Raw genomic sequence first — 20,510 nt, forward strand, 5'->3', positions numbered from 1 at the left:
ACACACCATGCAAGACGATATTATTGAAAAAATGCAGCCTCTTTTGGGGCCAGAGTTGAATTTGCTTTTTTGGCTTTGTTCCTTACCAGTTATGTGACTTTGGACAACTTAAACTGCTTTAAGCCTCAGTTTCCCCTAGTGTAAAATGGGTATAATACCTATCTCAGAGGTAGGTTTTTGTTGTGTAAGAGATGTTGTTGTCACTATTATTATTATTAATTTGCCTCTATCAAAGCCTCACTGGGCTGAACCATGGCTAATTCGTTCCTTGTTTCTCTCCTTAGCTAATTGCTCTTAAAGGGCAGACCCTGTTACTTAAGCCCCCTCTGCCCCCGCCCCTGACAGTGTGGGTAAATACTAGTCCCTCAACCTATTTGTTGAAATGGATGAACCTAAAAGGGTTCTCAGGGAACACAGGTGGCCAGAAAGGAGTTGTGGGACCCGGAGGGACCTCTTGCTCTCATTAGACCGCAGAGCTGCTTTCTTGGAGCAGGGGCACTGAATCAGGGCTTCTCTTCCACAGAACGGAAGGCTGAGGGCTTGTGACTGCAATAACAGCCGGGCCGTCTGGACATGTGGGTTTGACAGGCCAGAAAAAGGGGAACTAAAAGAGAGGATGCTCAGAATGCGAGTACAGGGACTGACAAGGAAGAAACGGGAGAGGGCTGGCTTTGAAAGTGTGGGCCCAGTGATGGCGTGGGGACCAATGGTGAGGATGGGGGCAGGGGACGGGAGGCTGGGAGGGTGGCGGGCCCCGGGGGCTGGGTGGAAATGGGAGAGACCGAGGGGGGCTAACGCTGCCACGCAGAAGAAAGGTCGCAGAGGCAACCGGTCCGGCTGGGAAAGACCCGGGGAGTGGGGCAGCAGTGGATCGGAGGGGCAGACCCCGGGAGCCGGGAATGGGCGGTGCGGGGAGCGGCAGGTGCGGGGGGCGGAGCCCGGAGAGGAGGAGCCAGGAGGGGGCGGGGTCGACGCCGGGCGAGCGGGTGGGGTGCGCCGGTCCGCTCCTGCGAGAGCAGCTGGGCCCGCGGAGCTGGAGCTGGATACCGAGCCGGGGCCCGGGCGGGAGTCAGGGCCAGGGCCGAGCCGGAGCGGGCTCCAGCGATATGGGGTCGGCGGACTCCAAGCTGAACTTCCGAAAGGCGGTGATCCAGCTCACCACCAAGACGCAGGTGCGCCCGGGGCCCCCGGCCTCCCCACCCACCTGCCGGGCTGGGGGCTGGGCAGGGCTGGGGGGCTGCAAGAACTTGGCTTGCCGGGAGATAGGGGGACCAGATGGCCAGGAGGGTGACGCTGAGGCCAGGGCCGGAGCGAGACCCCTTGGCCTGTATCCCAGGGCTCCATCCCCTAGCCCCCACCCCCGGCCTTCTCTCCCGGGAACATCCCTTTTCCCGCAGCTGCTGCTGCCACCTTAGGCTGACGTGTGTCTACTCTCCAAGCCGGCGTCGCCGCTGTCCGCCCCTCTGTCCACCCCCCCTCAAGCCCCTCCAGCCTCGCATCTCCAGCCTCCTCCCCCGCCCCAAAACACTTCCCTGCTCTCCTCCCTGCCCCTCGGTGCCCGCGGGTGCCGGAGGCACAGACCCGGCTGACTCAATGCAAACAAAGCCGGCCGGCGCCCTCCCGGATCCGCGAAACAGCTGGTTCGCGGCAGCGGCAGCGGCCTCGCTGGGCCCAGGTCGATGCCCACGGCCAGGGAAGGCCCAGGTCTTGCTGGGAACACGCAGAGTGGCGGGCAGTGCTGCAGCCTGGCAAGGGGACCTGCTCCCAGCTCTATGGAATCCAGGTTCCCAGCTGGGGACCACTGCTCCAGGGGGCTCCCCCTTTGAGGCCCAGCGGTGGGGTTGGCTGTGTTTGCAGGTACCCTCTGTTTTCTGGGTCAGGGCTAAGAACAGTCTAGGCTGCCCTTGATACCTGAGGGTATCTTTCACCCTAGGCCATGCTTGCACACTCCCCTGAGTCCACAAGTGGCACAGAGGCCACCTCCTTGCCCCCAGCGCAAGGACCTGGCCCCAGCAAGGCTTCTTCCCTGCCCACCCCTCTCTCCTCACTCTTGGAGCCAGGCTGCTCTGGCCACAGAGATGCCCAGCTCTCACTCCTCAGATCCCCCGCTTTCAAGGGAGTCAGGACCTGCCACCATCTGGGACTTTCCTCCTACGCCCGCCCCCAGGGCTGTCTCTGGCTCTAGGCAATTAGAGTGGGTTCAGGGGAGCCATTTCCCCACAGCAAGCTGGTCACAGCTGCAGAGACCTCTGGTCCCACACTCTCTCAATCCCACAAGAGAGAGGTCAGGAGCCCGGCAAACAGCCCGGCTGGAGAGTCCAGCCCCAGCTGAGAGGCGTTTGATGGAAAACAGGCCTTGCTTCTCGCCACTTCCCCCATGGCTCCTGGTTATTTCTGGCGCTTGGATCTGAGGGTGGCAGGTGGGCCAGCCTCTCAGTGTGGGGCCATAGGGAGAGGAAGGGAGGGAGGCCTCCATGTTTACCTACCTGGGGGGGGGGAACACCTTGTTGGAGGAACGAGGTATGGGCTGTAGCCTCAGCAGCCAGGGTCCTTTGCCAGGCCAGCAGGGCCACGTCCCAAAGGATCTGCGTGGACAAGATTCCTACATGCTCCGGTCCCCTCCCCAAAATACAGTGCGTCTCCATCTTTCCCTGGCTGTGGCCCTGTGACAGGGCTGACTGAGATGGTGCTGTCTCGTTTCCCAGCTGGGGACAGTGAGTTGGCTTGGGACAGGACTGGAGCCAGAGACCAGCCTGGGTCTCCCTCTGGAGGGCCCTGGGCCCTGCAGGTGGGAGGGGGCCTCAGGAATGAGGCCACCTGCCCTATGTAGTGACCCGGCTTGAGCAGCTCAAGAGACGGGACCAGATCCGAGATGGCGTTTCCAGACCTTGCCACTCGGTGTCCCCAAGGAGATTCAGGCCAGCTGTGTCCACAAGGTGTCTTCCTGTCCCAGGCCTTCAGAGGCTGTGCTGTGAACACAGATTTTTGCTCTGGGCAGCAGACAAACAGACCCAGCACCTTTTCCCGTGGCCTTGGCCGGAGCTGCCACCGCTGGGCCTTCCCTGCCTTCCTGTGCTGCATCCTGTTTTCTTCCTGCCTCGGGCTAGGCCTGACCCTGGTCCTGAGGGCCAGCAGCTTTGGCTGTGTTTCCGGAGCCTTTCCTGGTGTGGGTGGGGCCCTGGCGGGGGCACATTCCTGGACCTGGGACCCTCTCCTAGATCCTGCCCATTTGGAGGTTGTTTGCCATAGGTCAGATGATACCGGGTGGGTCCATGTTTACATGTGTGCACATGTACGTGTGTGTGGATGCCGTTGTGACACAGTCCTCCGGTACAGGTCACCCTTAGCAGGCTAGAGCATTGCTGGTCCTTCCCTTCTCCCCACCACCAGAGAGGTTCAAAAGATGCAGCTGGTCCCCCAGGCTGGCAGGGGCTTTGGTCTGAGCAGGTCCTGGTAAAGCTATGCTAAGAATATCTGGTTTCCCACCAGGGTAGCTCAGTGCCCCTGGCAGCATGGGGCTGCCCACCTCCAGCAAAGAAACTGGCTTGGATTTTAGAAGCTTCCTTGCGTTGGGTGGAGCCCAGCTGGGGTAACTGAGGCAGGGGCTAAGCCATGTCCCCCCTCCAACAAAAGTTCCAGTGACCCTGGCAGTACCTGTAGCATCAGGCTAGCCTGGTATGGTCAGGTAATGGTCACCAAACTGAAGTGTCTGAGCCGCAGCTGGGACCAGGTGGGGAGGCCCAAGGTGGGGATGGGGGAGGTGAAAGTCTTCACTCCTGAAGTTCAAGGCCAGCTCCCAGAGCTGGGACTTTCATCTGCTTCAGGTCTGGGCTGCCCTGGGGCCTCCCAAGTTCCCTCCCAAGGCTCTCTCCTCATTTTGAATTCAATCCCCAGGTGACACTTACCTGATGAACTCGGTCAGAGGTCAACTCCACTTGATGAGTGTCTGCCCCTTTAAGGGGGTAGTGGCTATGTAGGAGGTGGGGAAGGTGGCATCCCAGAGGTGTTCCCAGATGGTGGGGGGCTCTGCATGTTTTCTGGGATGTTCCTTCCCCACTCCCACCCCGGCCACCCACACAGTGAGTGTCAGAGAGCTGTCTGGACTGAGGGCATGTGGGCCAGCAAACCCCAGCCCCAGGGACCCTCCTTTGGTCTTTGTTCCTCTCTACCCGGCTAACTCGCTCTACCAGTTCTGGAACTGAGCATGTCCTGGTGCCGGGCCTGCCCTGAAGGCCATGGCCACATGCTGCCCTGTACCTCAGAGGGGGGCATTGTTTGGGGGGTGGGCTAGGGTAAACCTGGACCCTGGGAGGCTTGTGGCCAGGCCTGAGTTCGGGCAGCCCCACTGGTGCTCAGCTCTGCCCCGTGGCGGGGCTGAAGGGATCTCTCTCTAGGACTAATTCCAGGCTTTGGCTGAGTGTCTGCCATAGGCCTCAAGTGCACGGTCAGGGACGAAGGGCTGATGGACTAGCGGGGCCTCCGGCAAGCGCACCCAGCCCTGTTGGGGACTGTGAGTGACTGAGGGGGGTTCCAAGGTGGGAGGGAGCCCGCTGGTCCAAGCTCTGGGAGACTTCTTGGAAGAAGCGGCTTCGGAGAACAGAATTATTTTTTAACAAGATTCATATTTTTTTCTGATGGTAAGACTGATGCATATCGCATGCGGGTTTGTGGTGGGGTAGCAGGGCCCCATTATCAGCCCTTTCAGAGAAGGCAAAAGTCTAGGTTGATTGGAGCAACCCAGGAAGATCTCTTGCAGGAAGTGCTATTCAGAAGGGTAAGAGTGTCTTGGACGCGCCTCAAACAGATGAACATTCAAATGGAAAAAATAGTAATACATGCGCTTACAGAAAAATATAAAGAAAAGAATAACCACCCCGTGAGATAATTGCTGTTGACATTCTGTCATTTTCTTCTAGGCTTTTATTCCTGTATAATTTAACACAAAATTGTGATCATCCTATAGTTAGGTTTTTTAAATAAATTTATTTATTTATTTATGGCTGCGTGGGGTCTTCGTTGCTGTGCGCAGGCTTTCTCTAGTTGCGGCTAGCGGGGGCTACTCATCGTTGTGGTGCACGGGCTTCTCCTTGCAGTGGCTTCTCTTGTTGTGGGGCACGGGCTCTAGGCATGCGAGCTTCAGTAGTTGTGGCACGTGGGCTCAGTAGTTGTGGCGCATGGGCTTCGTTGCTCCGCGGCATGTGGGATCTTCCCGGACCAGGGCTCGAACCCGTGTCCCCTGCATTGGCCGGCGGATTCTTAACCACTGCGCCACCAGGGAAGTCCCCTATAGTTAGTTTTATATCTTGCCTTTTTCATATAACATTGTACTGTGAGCATTTTCCATTCATTCATATTCTTTGAAGACGTGATTCCGATGGCTGTGTAATATTCCACTGTATGCGGGTGCCTTAACTTTTCAAGCATTTCCCCAGTTGTTGGTTATTTAGGTTGATTCCAACTTTTCACTGTTATCAACCCTTCAGTAAACATCCTCATACCTGCACTTCTCAGACCATTTCCTCAGGAAAGATTTCTAGAAGTGGAGTCCATGATTCAAATTGGTTGTCTATATGACCGACTATATAACTTAAAAGGCATACGTGTGTTGAAGGCATGTTGCCTTGATAGGACCGGTGGGACTTTGGGATGTGTTAGAAGGGGCGGGCGTGCTGGGAAGAGGGGACAGTCTGAGCAAAGGCAAAGAGAAAATATAGCAGGGTTGTGTTGTTGGGATAGTAAATACAGGTGTGTGTGCACACACATACCTGTGCACACTTGTGTATGTGCATGTGTCCATGTATGTGTACATGCACGTGTGTGGCTTGTATGTGTGTTTAGGTGTGATCTTGGCTGACTCTCTGGCCGAGGTCTGGACTCCGCAGGCAGTGGGGAGCCCTAAGATCTTTGTTGAGGGAACAATGCCTTTGGTGCTGTGTTGTTTTTTTTTTTTTTTTGCGATACGTGGGCCTCTCACTGTTGTGGCCTCTCCCGTTGCGGGGCACAGGCTCCGGACGTGCAGGCTCAGCGGCCATGGCTCACGGGCCCAGCCGCTCCGCGGCATGTGGGACCTTCCCGGACCGGGGCACGAACCCGCATCCCCTGCATCGGCAGGCGGACTCTCAACCACTGCGCCACCAGGGAAGCCCTGGTGCTGTGTTTGAAAGCATGTTGGGGACAGCGTGGAGGTGGGATTGAGGGGGTGAATTTGGAGGTGGGGCCCTGGCAAGAGGGGCCTGAACTGCAGCACAGGTGGTGGGTACCGAGAGGACAGGTGTTGTCAGAGAGCCGCGGGATGACGCCTTTAGATTTGGCATCTGTTGGGTGTACCAGCAGAGGGTGGAGGCTGGGGCCAAGGGGGCAGCCTGGGTGAATGGAAATGAGCATATGTCCCCTTGTCTTCTTCCTAGGGGGAGGGGCTTCTTCCTAGGGGGAGGGGCTTCTTCCTAGGGGGAGGGGCACAGCCTGGCTCTCCTCCCTGGGCGCTTGATTTAGGGATGTGGCCTGGGGAGGCCCCCAGGTGGGGAGGGCCTGCCAGAGGGGGATGGTGAGTTACTCAGGGTCACACAGTCCCTCAGGGACTGGGCTGGGCTTTGGCTACTGGATTCAGTGTCCAGCTGGCCCCTGACCATCTGTGTCAAGTGTCCCCAGCCTGCCTGTGCCACCCGGGGCTCATGGTGGCTGAAGGATGTCTCCCATGTGGGAAGGCTCCTGGCACCAGCAGGGATGGAGTAGGGGGCTTCCCTTTCGGGGGCTCCCTTGGCTACAGGGTGGGCAAACTGTGGACCTGCTGGCAAGAGACCGTGCAGCTCTGGATACCGTATCTCCCCACAGCCCGTGGAAGCCACTGATGACGCCTTTTGGGACCAGTTCTGGGCAGACACGGCCACCTCGGTTCAGGATGTCTTTGCACTGGTGCCGGCAGCGGAGATCCGGGCAGTGCGAGAGGAGTCGCCCTCCAACCTGGCCACTCTGTGCTACAAGGTGAAGGGTGCTCTGGCCCTCACTGCCACTCCCACCTGAGCATTTCCCACCCTCCCAGGGAGGCTGGAGCTGGCCCAGCCCTGTGGTCCGAGAGGGAAGGCACCCAGGAAATCCTCCACCCAGGTTGGAGTGGTCCCAAGTCTTCACTCACTTCTCCCCCTGGCTGGGCTCTGGGGGAAGTGATGGTGCCAGTGCCACCTGTGAGGGCTGCCTGTGGGTGACACTGTCCATAGGTCAGCTCATGTAGCTCACCTGTGTGGTTGGTCCTGTCAATGTCGCCATTTTACAGATGAGGAAACTGAGGGCCAGATGGCTGGTCACTTAGCAAGATCTCAGCCAGTGAGTGGTGGGCTGGGTCTCGCTCCCAGGATTCTCTAAGCTGCTCCCTGGCCCATGTCCCATCCTCCTGGGCTGGCTGACCCTGTCTGGAGAGGCGGTCCGGTAGGGTGGCCCCACTGTCTCTCCCCCTCTGAAGCCTGGGGTGCCCAGCCTGACCCCAAGTGCCAGGGCCCCACTCCCTATCCTGCCAGCGTGCCTCTCTGCCCATCCTCGCAGGCTGTTGAGAAGCTGGTGCAGGGAGCTGAGAGCGGCTGCCATTCGGAGAAGGAGAAGCAGATTGTCCTGAACTGCAGCCGGCTGCTCACCCGCGTGCTGCCCTACATCTTTGAGGACCCTGACTGGAGGGGCTTCTTCTGGTCCACAGTGCCCGGGGCCGGGCGAGGAGCGGTCTGTGGACCTGGCCGGGGCTGGGCGGGAGGTGGAGTTGTGGTGACAGGGAAGGAACCCCTTCAGGGCCGGCCACATTCCTCCAGACCTCTTCTGGGGTTTGGGAAGGGCAGATGTAGGGGCAGTGCGGGTGCTGCTGAGGAGGGGGGCCAGCTCTTCCTCCTTGAGCCCCCGCTTTCTCTCCCATGGGGGTCTCTGCCTCTACAGCTGGGCAGAGATGGGGGCAGGGCAGCTGGGCCCTCCCCCCGGCTGCCCCACCCCCTCCCTGACTTTCTGTCCAAGCAACTGGCAGGGGGGTGGGGAGGTGGGCAGTGATTCCCAGCAGGGCTGAGGCGCTAGAGTTTAGGGGACTCACCTGTCCCCTCCCAGTCAGTGGGAAGGTCTCCTCACTGGTCCCAGCCCCGCTCCCCACTCTGTCCCGCTTCTGCCTTGGGAGGTTTGGGGTGATTAGGGGTCTACTTCCTGTTCCTTCTCCCACCTCTTCCTCCATCCCTCTGCCCGCGAGTGTCTGCCTGGGCCCAGACCCCGTCCTCCTCCCATCCCCCCTCCAAGTCCTGGGGCCACCTCTCCTTAGCCAGCTACGACTGAGGGGGCCTATAGGCGCTGTGTCCCAAGCAGGGAGAGGACGATGACGAGAACGCGCGGCCCCTGGCCGAGTCCCTGCTCCTGGCCGTCGCTGATCTGCTCTTCTGCCCAGATTTCACCGTCCAGAGCCACCGGCGGAGCACCGTGGTGAGAGCCCCCCAATCCCCGCCCCCCCGGGCCGAGGAGGGCTCTGGTCCCAGGTTGGGGCCGCTTGAAATTCCCTTGGGCAGGGGCTGCTCCAGGAAGGTGGGGCTGCCTGGCACGCATGGTCCCGGGGAGGGGGCGGTGGCTGGCACGGCTGGAGGGGAGCCAGCTGGTGCCCGGCCCTGCCCGCTGCATCCAGGAGATCGGGCACAGGCACCCATTGTCTTGGCCTGGGCCGTGGGTGGAGGAGTGGGGCTTACACACAGGAGCCCTGGCCCTCTCACTGCCCGTGGACCCGTGGACTGGACCTTGACCGTTCTCCGTCCCCCACTCCCACGCACCACCAGGGGCACCTGATTCCGTTCTGCTCCCTCCCTGTCTCTCTCTCCCTGTCTCAAACTGGATTGAGCAAGTACCAGACTGAAGGAAAAGGAGCTTTCAAGAGGTTGAGAACATTCATTTCTTCCCGTGTGCATTAGCACCTGGGGCATTTTGAGGGTCTGTCTTTAGGAGAATATGAGGGTCTTTGCCCCCAAGGATAGCGGGGGGCTTGGGTTGGCCTGATTTCTCTCTGACCCTGTCCCCAGGACTCGGCGGAGGACATCCACTCTCTGGACAGCTGTGAATACATCTGGGAGGCTGGTGTGGGCTTTGCTCACTCCCCCCAGCCCAACTACAACCACGACATGAACCGGTGAGCTTGCTGAGGAAGTAGCTGGACCCCGGGCCTGGCCCCCTGCACAGTTCAGAGAGGGAACCACGCGTGGGGTCTTCCAAGGAGACCCTGCCCGCTCGTGACCCAACTTCAGCCTCACAGGGATAAAATGGAGTCATTTCTTTTCAGGGACCTGAGCTGGGGCGGGGCAGGGTGGGCGCGCCCTCCTACAGGAGAACTGCGGTCCTCAAGTACTGAACCCTCTCCTCTGTCCTCCCTGCCCAAGGATGGAGCTGCTGAAACTGCTGCTGACGTGCTTTTCTGAGGCCATGTACCTGCCCCCAGCTCCAGACAGCAGCAGCCTCAATCCATGGGTGCAGTTTTTTTGTTCCACAGAGAACAGGTGAGGGGCCCCTGGCCTTTCTTTCCATTTCTCCTCCTCTTGGTTCCAGGCAGCCCGGCGCTGAGGCCGTTTGCCAGCCCTGTGAGTCTTATTTGAGGGGATGTGCTGCCCCCTCGTGGTGATGACCTATAAGAACAGTCACACCTTACGCCAGCTCTGTCCCACGTCCCATTGGGGGGCCCTGGATGACCCATGCCTGCGTCCTCCATCTAGAGCCCTGCTATCCAGTAGAAATATAATGTGAACCACACATGCAACTTAAACATTTCTAGTAGAGACCTTTAAAAATAAAAAAGAAATAGGTGACATTAATTTTAATAATGTATTTCATTTAACCCAATATATCTGAAATATTAGCATTTAACATGTAATCACTATACAAAACTATTGAAATGTTTTGCATTCCCTTTTCATAGTGAGTTTTCAAAATCAAGTGTTTAGTTTACATTCACAGCACATCTCACTTCAGACCAGCCACATTTTAAGCTCTCCATAGCTACATGTAGCTTGTATTGGGCAGTGTAATTTATTTTATTTTTTTTTGGCCGCACCGTGGGGCTTGCGGGATCTTAGTTCCCCAACCAGGGATTGAATCCGGGCCCTCGGCAGTGACAACACCGGGTCCTAACCACTGGGCCGCCAGGGAATTCCCTGGGCTGTGCAGTTTATTCAGTGGGTGGAGAGGGGGCGTGATAAATACCCTGAAGGGTGGGGAAGCCCCGCCCACATGGGGGCATTTATGGGCAGTGGGGGGCATAGGAGCACATGGAGGTGTCCCATGGCTGGATTGAGTATTTAGAGCAGGTACACGTGCTCCAGCTGTGCAGCTCCAGCTGTGCGCTGGCTGCACAGGGGTTAGTGCTCCTCAGTGTCATGATTCACCCTCTTCTAGACTCTGATTCCCACATGGCAGGCCTCATCCTTCAGGTTTTGCTGGCTGGCTGCCCCTTTCCCCCACCTCAGCCCCCCGCTCCCAGAAGGGGCGAGAACCCAGGTGACTCCCTCCACCAGGCACGGTCAAAAGCTGGCCAGAGTTTTCTTTCTCACCAGCATTATGGGGCAAATGACCACTTTGCCACTTGATTAACCCCCTTGGGTCTCAGTTTCCTCATCTGTAAGATGAGGAGCTTGACCTCTGATATCTTACAAATCTCTGAACGGAGTCATTCTGTGGCCTGGGGGCTGGGGCATGGGGCACATGCTTTGCCTCCCAAGGGGAAGCCCGCCTTCCCTGTGGGCCCTCCAGCCCTTCTCTGAAGCCCCAAGGAAGGGTACCTGCCCCTCAAAAACGTCAGAGGCATGTCCTTTATACATTTGCCCAACCCTGTAGATCATACAGCGTCAAGAGTGAACCCTGGGGACTTCCCTGGCGGTCCAGTGGTTAGGACTCAGTGCTTTCACTGCTGAGGGCCCAGGTTCGATCCCTGATCGGGGAACTAAGATCCCACAAGCTGTGGTGTGGCCGAAAAAAAAAAAAAAAGAGTGAATCCTGATGTAAGCTGTGGACTTTGGGTGAAAATGATATGTCGATGTAGGGCCTACAGCTGTAAGAAGTGTACCACCCTGGTGGGGGATGTTGATAGTGGGGAAGACTGTGCACGTGTTGGGGCAGAGGTTTCACGGGGGAAATCTCTGTGCCTTCCTCTCAATTTTGCTGTGAACCTAAAACTGCTCTAAAAAGTATTTAAAAAAATAATTAAAGGGCTTCCCTGGTGGCGCAGTGGTTAAGAATCTGCCTGCCAATGCAAGGGACACAGGTTCGAGCCCTGGCCCGGGAAGATCCCACACGCCGCAGAGCAACTAGGCCCGCGAGCCACAACTCCTGAGCCTGCGCTCTAGAGCCCGCGAGCCACAACTACTGAAGCTCGCACACCTAGAGCCTGTGCTCTGCAAGAGAAGCCACGACAATGAGAAGCCCGCGCACTGCAACGAAGAGTAGCCCCCGCTCACTGCAACTAGAGAAAGCCCACGCGCAGCAACGAAGACCCAATGCAGCCATAAATAAATAAATAATAAATAAATTTTAAAATTAGTTAAAAAAAACAATAGGCTTCAACCCCTGGGGGTGAAAATCTAAGGGGTGTGGGCACGCTATCCTACAAAGAGCCCCTCAGGACTGGCCATCCCACTCTTGCTAATAAATTCCTTCTGGCCTTGGCCCAGCCTGGCCTGGGTCCCAGATGCAGGCAAGGATGAGGAGGGGTCTCTCCTTCGTGGGAAGGGATGAACTCCTGGTTCTGCTCCCTGGCCCGAAGATGGCGGCCTGGCACTGAAACCCTTGTGGAATGAGGGGGCTGGCCTGGCTGACCCTCCCACCTGGCCACGGCTGGGGGCGGAGGGAGGGCTGGGCTGGTGGGTGGGGTCTCTGAAGCCCCGCCCCTCCTCTCCTGCCGCAGACACGCCCTGCCCCTCTTCACCTCCCTCCTCAACACCGTGTGTGCCTATGACCCTGTGGGCTACGGGATCCCCTACAACCACCTGCTCTTCTCTGACCACCGGGAACCCCTGGTGGAGGAAGCTGCCCAAGTGCTCATTGTCAGCTTGGACCATGACGGCGCCACGCCCACCGTGGACGGTACCACCACAGGCACGGCCATGGATGATGCTGACGTAAGGACGGGAGAGGGAGGGCAGCCCGCCCTGCCAGGCTGTGGGCGGGTGGCACCCCCTCTAGCGGAGCTGGGCAAGGGATATCCAGTGGGCACCTCGTGGGGGTATCTGGGGTCAGAGGGGGTACTGCTGCACTGCCTAGGCCTGGCGTAGGGGCAGGGGGTGAAGGCACCTGCTCACCCCAGGCTCCGCCCTCCACAGCCTCCAGGGCCCGAGAATCTGTTTGTGAACTACCTGTCCCGCATCCATCGCGAGGAGGTGAGTCCAACGATGCTCTTGCTCTTGTGGGTTCTTGATTGCCCACCCTCCACAAAGGTTGTGGCCTTGCAGGGTGTGAGGGAATGCAGATGAGATGGGGGTAGGGAGAGTCCTGACCCCTATATGAAGGAACCACGGTCCCCGTGGACTCAGGCCACCACAGGTGAAGTAGTGATGGCAGGACCGCGAGGGTCTCGAGACTCAGAAAAGGGCTGATGGCCTCAACTGGGTGAGGGCAGCCGGGAAGACTTCCAGGAGGAGGTGGCTCTGACGTCAGGTTTGGTGGGGGAATGACAGTGGATGGAAAGGCCAGTCACACCTAAGTTCCTGTGTCTTGTGACGTTGGGGGAGGTTCCTGTGCTCCCAGAGCTCTAACCTCTGCAGCTATGACATGGGGACAGTAACTGTGCCCTTGCCTTGTAGTGAGGATTGGTTGAGAGCACAGGCCAGCAGGCAGCAGGTGCTCAGTGAATGACAGCTCTCTGAGGATAGAATGCTCCTCACATGTCACAGGGCGATGGGGAGGGGTGGAAGGATGTCACCTGTCAACAAGGAGTCCAGGTGGGCAGGAGTCCAGTGTGCACGTGAGGAGGTCACTAAGAGCAGATGGGGAGCCTGTGGTCTGGTGGAGGGGCGGGGTGCTCTCTAGACCTGCCCTGGACCCAGCTTCTGAGGGGCTGCCCCCAGGACAGCTGTTGATGACACTGGCATCTGGGCCCCTCAGGCTCTAGAGGTGGGATCAGGCCCTGGGGGGCTCGGAGGCATTTGTGGGAGGCCTGGCCAGGAAGCCTGGATTGTAGGGAGCCGGACTGGACAGGCCCCTGCCCTTCTCCCACCCAGGACTTCCAGTTCATCCTCAAGGGCATAGCCCGGCTGCTCTCCAACCCCCTGCTCCAGACCTACCTGCCCAACTCCACCAAGAAGATCCAGTTTCACCAGGAGTTGCTGGTCCTCTTCTGGAAGCTCTGCGACTTCAACAAGGTGGGCCGGCCTCGGGGGCCCAGGCTGGCGGGCAGTGGTCTGCCTCAGTGATGGGGACAGCGTCTGGGGAGGCTCCCGGCAGAGGGAGAGGGTGGGGCAGAGCTGCCCCTCCCCCTGACTCTGCCCATCTGTCTCGGCCTCCCCCCAGAAATTCCTCTTCTTTGTGCTGAAGAGCAGTGATGTGCTGGATATCCTGGTGCCCATCCTCTACTTCCTCAACGATGCCCGAGCAGATCAGTGTAAGGGTGGGGTGGGCTGAGGATCCCTGGGGGGTTCCTCGCGGAGGGGCAGTTTCGGCCAGTCTGTCCTGCCTCCCAGCAGCTCAGGCCTGGTGCCCCGACCTCCCGGGAAGGGCTTCTCCCTTTACCCCCAAGATGGGTCCCTGCCCTGGGCTCCTTTCCTCCCCTCCCCACCCAGCGTGGTGACCCCTCCCATGCCACGTGCCGCAGCTCGGGTGGGCCTGATGCACATCGGCGTCTTCATCCTGCTGCTTCTGAGCGGCGAACGGAACTTCGGGGTGCGGCTGAACAAGCCCTACTCAGTGCGCGTGCCTATGGACATCCCGGTCTTCACCGGCACCCACGCCGACCTGCTCATTGTGGTGAGGGAGCTCCCGTCAGGACCTGGGGGTGTGGTGTAACGTCCCCTCGGCTGAGTCTGGAGGCGCCAGGGACCCCATGGCTGCTCCTCTGCCTCCCTGCACAGGTTTTCCACAAGATCATCACCAGCGGGCACCAGCGGCTGCAGCCCCTCTTCGATTGTCTGCTCACCATCGTCGTCAACGGTAGGGGGCCCCAGAGCCCGCCTTCCCCATTCTCACCACCAGGGGGCGCCAGGCCACAGGCTGACCTGCCGCTGGCTCCCTGGTTCAAACCGGCTGGGTACAATAGAAATATTAGGGCAGCCAAGTATGTACTGGTCAGTTTTCTAGTAGCCATATTAAAAAGGAAGAAGGAAAGAAAAAGAGAGGTGACAATAATTTTATTATATATTGAATTTAATCTGTAGTATCCAAAATACCATCATCTCAGTATGTAACCAGAATACAAAATTATTGAGATGTTCTACATTCGTTTTTGAATGCAGTCTTCCAAATCGTGTGTGTGTGTTCCATGCGTGCAGCACACATCCATTAGGACTACGTTTCTAGCACTTGATGGCCACGTGTGGCTTGTGGCCGAGGTATTGGACTGCGCAGGTTTGGATGAGGGCCCCGCCCACAAGCAAGGGCTGTAGGTGGCTGCCTCCGAGCTGGGGGCGGGCTCAGGCTGACAGGGGCACGGGACCCAGCAAGGTCGGGGCCCAGGGCTGGGGCGGCATGACTTCCGCGTGGCTGCTTTTTGGAGAGGAAGGTCCTAAATGGGAGGGGCTGACTTCTCCGTGGTCCGGTTTGGACTCCAGGGTGGGTGGGATGTTGTAGGGCCTTGGCGACCTCTAGATGCATTGTTGGACTGTGAGTTCTGGGGCCAGAATCTCACCTTCCATCATTGGCTCCACCCCACAAATCTTCACTGAGAATGCATTTGTGAACAAGGTAGCCACCAGCCCTGCCCCATCCTGAGGGAGAAAGGCACAGGGCAAGGAAACACACAGATCAGTCTGTGACTTCAAGCCGTGTGCAGCCTCGCATCTCCGACTCCCCCTTCACAGGCTGTGCAGAAAATCTCTATCTCATTATATATGGAATATCAGCTTGACATTCTATTCAAATCCTTTTAAATAATATTTTTAGTTCTGGGCGGCACTGTGCAGCTTGTGGGATCTTAGTTCCCTGACCAGGGATCGAATCTGGGCCCCCTGCAGTGGAAGCTCGGAGTCCTAACCACTGGATCGCCAAGGAATTCCCAGCTTGATGTTCTAGAAAGAGTTAAAGATCCTGTGTTTGTATCCCTGCCCAATCATTTTATAACTGGAGAACTTTGGACAAGTTTATGAACCTCTCTGAGCCTCAGTTTCCTCATCTGTAAAATGGGGACGGTCTCCTCTCTGTCCACCTCCCTCTCAGATGCGGGGAGGAGTCGGGGAGATGGAGTGTGTGAGTGGCTTTGTAAATGGCGGCGGCTGTCCACAGGGGAGGGGCCGGGGTGGAGCCCTGGGGCTCTGCAGGAGGCATGGCCAGTGTGGCCTTAGCCGCTGGCGCTTGGTCTTCCTGACTTTTCGGGGGACTTCACAGGCAGGGGGCAGGGAGGGTGTGGGATCAGTAGCATCGTGTCCCACCCAGGCCCAGGATGTGCTGGGGTGGTTGGCGGGGGCCCCAGGAGTGAGCCGACCCCTCCCCTGCAGTGTCCCCCTACCTCAAGAGCCTGTCCATGGTGGCCGCCAACAAGCTGCTGCACCTGCTGGAGGCCTTCTCCACCACCTGGTTCCTCTTCTCTGCCGCCCAGAACCACCACCTGGTCTTCTTCCTCCTGGAGGTCTTCAACAACATCATCCAGTACCAGTTTGATGGTGAGGCACCGGTCCAAGCCCCTGGCCTGGCCTCGGGGGCAGGAACCAGAGTGGGCAGTGGGCGAGGACACCTCCCCATCTGAGGAGGGCACAGCCCTCCACCCCCGTGTTTGTTTGTCCAGCGTGCATTTATTGAGCACCTACTGCATACCAAACCCTGTGCCTGGTGCAGGGGATTCACTGGGGAACAAAGCAGAGTGCCCTCTGCCCCGTGAGGCTCATAGCTAGGGAGGGAGCACGGAGCGGGACTTCAAACAGATGGTCACCCAGACAAACAGGCCATCTTAAGTCTGTTGAGAGGGAAGTGTAGAGTGGCATGGTCCTGCTGGGTGTCACAGATGCTGGGCTGCCTGGTGTCAGTTAGGGCCTTGCCACTTAGCTCTGTGACTGTGTGCACATAACCTCTCTGAGCCTCAGTTTCTTCATCTGTAAGATGGTCATAATGATAATTCCCAGTCTCCATCTCAGAGGATATCGAGAAGATTAAGTAAAATAATCCCAGAAAAGCACTTAGCACTTGCCTGGTGAACGAAATGTCAGCAGTTATTATTTCCCAAATAAGTAATATTTGCACTGATCTATGAGGGGTGAATGGGGGTGGGGAGGGGTAGAAGAACATGGGGGGAGCACAATGTGTGCAAAGGCCCTGGGGTGAGATGTGTTGAAGTGGAAGCAGAGCAGGGTGGTGAGAGGCAGGGACCAGAGCGGTGGACGGGGCATTGAAGGCCCATAAAAGCGTCTTTTATCTCCCCGGGAGCCAAGGGCGTTCAGTGTGGGCGACAGAGCACAGGCGCACGCCATATCGTCCTTCTTCCCGGTGACCTGACTTGGGGGACAGTCAAAATATTGAACAGCTGGCTTGGTGGGACACTGACACGCTGGGCCCACCCCACTCTGCCAGCTGTTACCCCTTAGTGCTGGGTGGTGAGAGGGTCCGGAAGGTACCAGGGAGGGGCAGGGGCGGAGCTCAGCCCAGAAGCTTTTTTCCCCGAAAGGTAGCATCCCGGTGTAGCCTCAGACCACAGATGCCGCCCGGCGCCAGCCCTGCCTGGCTCCTCTCATCTGTGCCCTGTGCTGTCGCCTCCCCCTGCGGTAGACACCCTCCTGTCCTCCAAACTCCCCCTCCCAGGAAGACGCCCAGGTGAAGGGGGTGGCGAGGGGGCCTCCCTGAGACACGCTTCCTCCCCACAGGCAACTCCAACCTGGTCTACGCCATCATCCGAAAGCGCAGCGTCTTCCACCAGCTGGCCAACCTGCCCACTGACCCGCCCACCATCCACAAGGCGCTGCAGCGGCGCCGCCGGGCTCCCGAGGCCTTGTCCCGCACCAGCTCACAGGAGGGCATGTCTATGGAGGGCTCCCACCCCGCTGCCCCCGCCGAGCCGGGCACCCTCAAGGCCAGCCTGGTGGCCACCCCAGGTCCGGTGCTGGCGAGGGGCAGGGTGCTGTGCAGTGGCGGCAAGGGTGGGGGTGGAGGTACGGGGACCCGGGCGGGGCAGCTTGGTGGGGGGACCGGGCACCCTCAAGGCCAGCCTGGTGGCCACCCCAGGTCCGGTGCTGGCGAGGGGCAGGGTGCTGTGCAGTGGCGACAAGGGTGGGGGTGGAGGTACGGGGGCCCGGGCGGGGCAGCTTGGTGGGGGGACTGGGCCTTGGGGCTGAGCGCTGGGGGGTCTGGCACAGCATCTGTGAAGTGGGGGGAAGTTGGAGACTTTCGGGGCCGGCCCCAGGCAGAGGCTTTCTAGGAGGAGCACTGTGGCAGGAGTCCTCACGGCTCCCCACCCCACCGCCCAGGCATCGAGAAGCTGACGGAGAAGTCCCAGGTGTCAGAGGATGGTACCTTGCGATCCCTGGAGCCTGCACCCCAGCAGAACTCGGCAGAGTGCAGCCCAGCCTCGGAGGTCGGTGCGGGGACTCCTGGCGGGGCTGGGTGGCGAGGCTGGGCTTCCCCTTTCTCCCTGGCCTCCAAGGTGTAGGCCGGGCCGGAGCACTGTGCAGCAGAGGGGCAGGTACCCAGTGCCCAGGGCGTCAGGCTTGGCACTGATGACTCTCTGGGGATGGGGGGCCTTTCACAGACCCCTCCCTTGTTTATTGGTCACGGGCTCAATCCCTTGGCCTTGAGACTCCTCACCCGTCAGCCTTATCTAGGCTGGGCTGGCCTTTACCCGGTCTGCTCAGTCAGCTCCTGGCCCTAAACCTGTCACTGGGCTGGGCAGGGTCAGGCAGGGCCTGGGGCCCAGGGCAAAGGTGCTGGGCTGGGCTATCCCCTGCTTTGGGAGTGAGCCCCCTCCCTGCAACATGGGCCAATGGGGAGACCTCATTGCCCTCCCCACCCCCCTGCACCCTCTCCCCACATCCCTCTCTCTTATTCCTTCCCCGGGACCAGGAGCCCAGCCAGGCGTGGCGGGAGCAGCGGCGACTGTCCAGCGCATCAGCCGGTGGGCAGTGGAGCCCGACGTCGGAGTGGGTGAGGGTGGGACAGATGGTACAAGGTGCGGGGGTGGGTCCGGGGCTCCTGGCCCTGGGAACAGCTCAGGAGAGGCTTGGATGGGAATGGGTTCAAATCCAAGCGCTGGCCCGGGTCAGGTTAGGGGTCAGTCCTGTCTCATGACCTTGGCTTCTCTGGCTTCCTCTGTCTACACTGTCCCAGAGTTTGTTCCCCAGCAGGGTTAAGCTTCAGTTGTCCACAGCCCTTTCTTAGTAAATCACCCTTTCCAACTTCCTTCCCCAAATCACTTGCCCACTCCCTTACATGATTCCTGAGATCACCACTAATTGCATTTGCACGGGGATAATAAAGGTCCCTACTTCATCGTGCCGTTGTGAGGATCAAAGGGGATACTTTCTGGCACACAGGACCTGCTCAGGGAGAGCCCCGGCTCCTCCCATGAAGAGCAGTCACTGTGCACGGGCACTGCCCCGTGCCAGGCCCTTGCTGTGATGAGCGGGGATGCCTTCTGCCTTGGGGAGTCCATGGTTTCAGGTCAGGGGTCAAGCCTATGCCACAGCCCCTGGGGGCTGTCTTGCCAGCCCAGGAACCCCAGTCCCTCCCCCAGGTCCTCTCCTGGAAGTCGAAGCTGCCGCTGCAGACCATCATGAGACTGCTGCAGGTGCTGGTTCCCCAGGTGGAGAAGATCTGCATTGACAAGTGAGGCTGGGGACGGGGCTGGGCGGGCTGGGCTCTGAGGGGCCAGCCCAGGCTGCGCTGGGGGTGTGGCCGGGAGCACGGGCCTCGGGGGTCCAGGGTGAGCCCTCTGCTCCCCTTGACCTTCAGAGTGGGCACATTGGAGACCCTCCTCTCCCTGGCAGGGGCCTGACGGACGAGTCAGAGATCCTGCGGTTCCTGCAACATGGCACCCTGGTGGGGCTGCTGCCCGTGCCCCACCCCATCCTCATCCGCAAGTACCAGGCCAACTCAGGCACGGCCATGTGGTTCCGCACCTACATGTGGGGCGTCATCTATCTGAGGTGGGCCCCTTGGGGGTGGTGCCGTTACCGGCCTGGGTGGGTCTGGCATCCACCCGAGGGTCAGCTCAGTGGGGCTGTGCCCCACTAGGGTAGTGGGGTTCATGTCAAGACAGTCAGCCAGGGTGGTCTTGTCTGGTGGAGGGTGGGCACCCACTTCCCCAGGGGCAGGGGGCAGAGAACATCAGGGTGGGAGGACGACAGCCTCGTTCCTCCCCAGTCTTTCCTGCAAGGCCTCCCGGCACCTGGGTGACGGCCCACTCCCTCTGCAGGAACGTGGACCCACCTGTCTGGTACGACACAGATGTGAAGCTGTTTGAGATCCAGCGGGTGTGAAGATGGAAGCCTGCAAGGGGCAGGGACCAGGGGAAGGCGGGGACCCTGGTCCCCCGATGTTCCCCCCGACCCACCATTCTGAGCTTTAAATTACTACGGTCAGGGCTGGGGGCTTGAGTGGCTGAGTCCTGAGTGGCAGAGCCAGGAGGCCCCTTGTGGCTGGGATGGTGGGGGGCCCCCCTGCCTCCAGGCTGGATTGAGAGGAACTTTCTGTCTCCAGGGCTGCAGCCCTCCACCAGGGGCCCGCCTCACTCTGGCTCCCCTTCGGGACCCGTTTCTGTGCTGACCCTCAGTGCCCGCCTGGCTCCTGAGCTGCCCAGCCCTCTGCCCTAGTGGGCTGCCCAAGAGGGAGTCTTGGGCGGCCCCTTGAGGCACCTGGGCAGGGGGAGGGGAGCCTTTCCAATCCTCCTCACCTGAAACCACCTGGTCCAGGCCCGGCTCGCTGCCAGGACCCCGGGAAGAAGGAGGGTGACCAGGCTGCTTGTGGAGGAGGCTGGGGGCTGACAGGCATCGAAAGCCAGACGAGGGGACCTCGCGCATTTTAGGGATTTGGAGTGGGGTGTTGAGGGTCTCCTGCTATATTCTTCTGGGTCAGTGAATATAGCCTGGCTGGCTCTTGTACAGTAATGGGGGCGAGGGAATGGGGGCAGGGGACAGCTGATCAGTCCTCCCTGCCCCTGCCCACCACCTGATGACTTGCGGGGAGGGGGACCAGGATACCAACGCCCCATCCTCCTGATTCCGGCTTCTTGGTCTCCCTCACCCCACCTGTGTCCGTACAATCTTTGCTCTGTACAATCGGCCTCTTTACACAATAAAACCCCCTCTCCATGCCCTGCGTCTTTGTGCTTGGAGGGGAGGGGGTCAGGCCATGGCTCTTGTTTTCAGGGAAGCTGGGGACTCTGCCTCCCAGAATCAGGC

At 59.4% G+C, this 20,510-nt stretch overlaps 1 protein-coding gene across 3 annotated transcripts; it reads left to right on the plus strand.

Annotated features, from left to right (window-relative positions):
• Positions 1-676: 676 nt before the first annotated feature.
• On the plus strand, positions 677-20,423 carry HID1 (HID1 domain containing). Of its 3 annotated transcripts, none has more exons than XM_067717242.1 (19): positions 677-709; positions 6,832-6,981; positions 7,537-7,707; positions 8,326-8,439; positions 9,024-9,130; positions 9,378-9,494; positions 11,891-12,104; positions 12,306-12,362; positions 13,203-13,343; positions 13,492-13,582; positions 13,793-13,944; positions 14,049-14,127; positions 15,627-15,791; positions 16,983-17,210; positions 17,583-17,689; positions 18,175-18,255; positions 18,845-18,936; positions 19,098-19,256; positions 19,526-20,423. In XM_067717242.1, the coding sequence occupies exons 1-19, from the start codon at positions 692-694 to the stop codon at positions 19,587-19,589; spliced, it is 2,307 nt and encodes a 768-aa protein (XP_067573343.1). In that variant the 5' UTR covers positions 677-691; the 3' UTR covers positions 19,590-20,423. The 3 variants fall into 3 exon arrangements, with proteins under 3 accessions (XP_067573343.1, XP_067573344.1, XP_067573345.1); XM_067717243.1 differs by having other exon boundaries at positions 8,326-8,436; XM_067717244.1 differs by lacking the exon at positions 677-709 and adding an exon at positions 976-1,172.
• The last annotated feature ends 87 nt before the right edge of the window (positions 20,424-20,510 follow it).

Source organism: Pseudorca crassidens, chromosome 19 (assembly GCF_039906515.1).
Source record: "Pseudorca crassidens isolate mPseCra1 chromosome 19, mPseCra1.hap1, whole genome shotgun sequence".
Lineage (NCBI taxonomy): Eukaryota > Metazoa > Chordata > Mammalia > Artiodactyla > Delphinidae > Pseudorca > Pseudorca crassidens.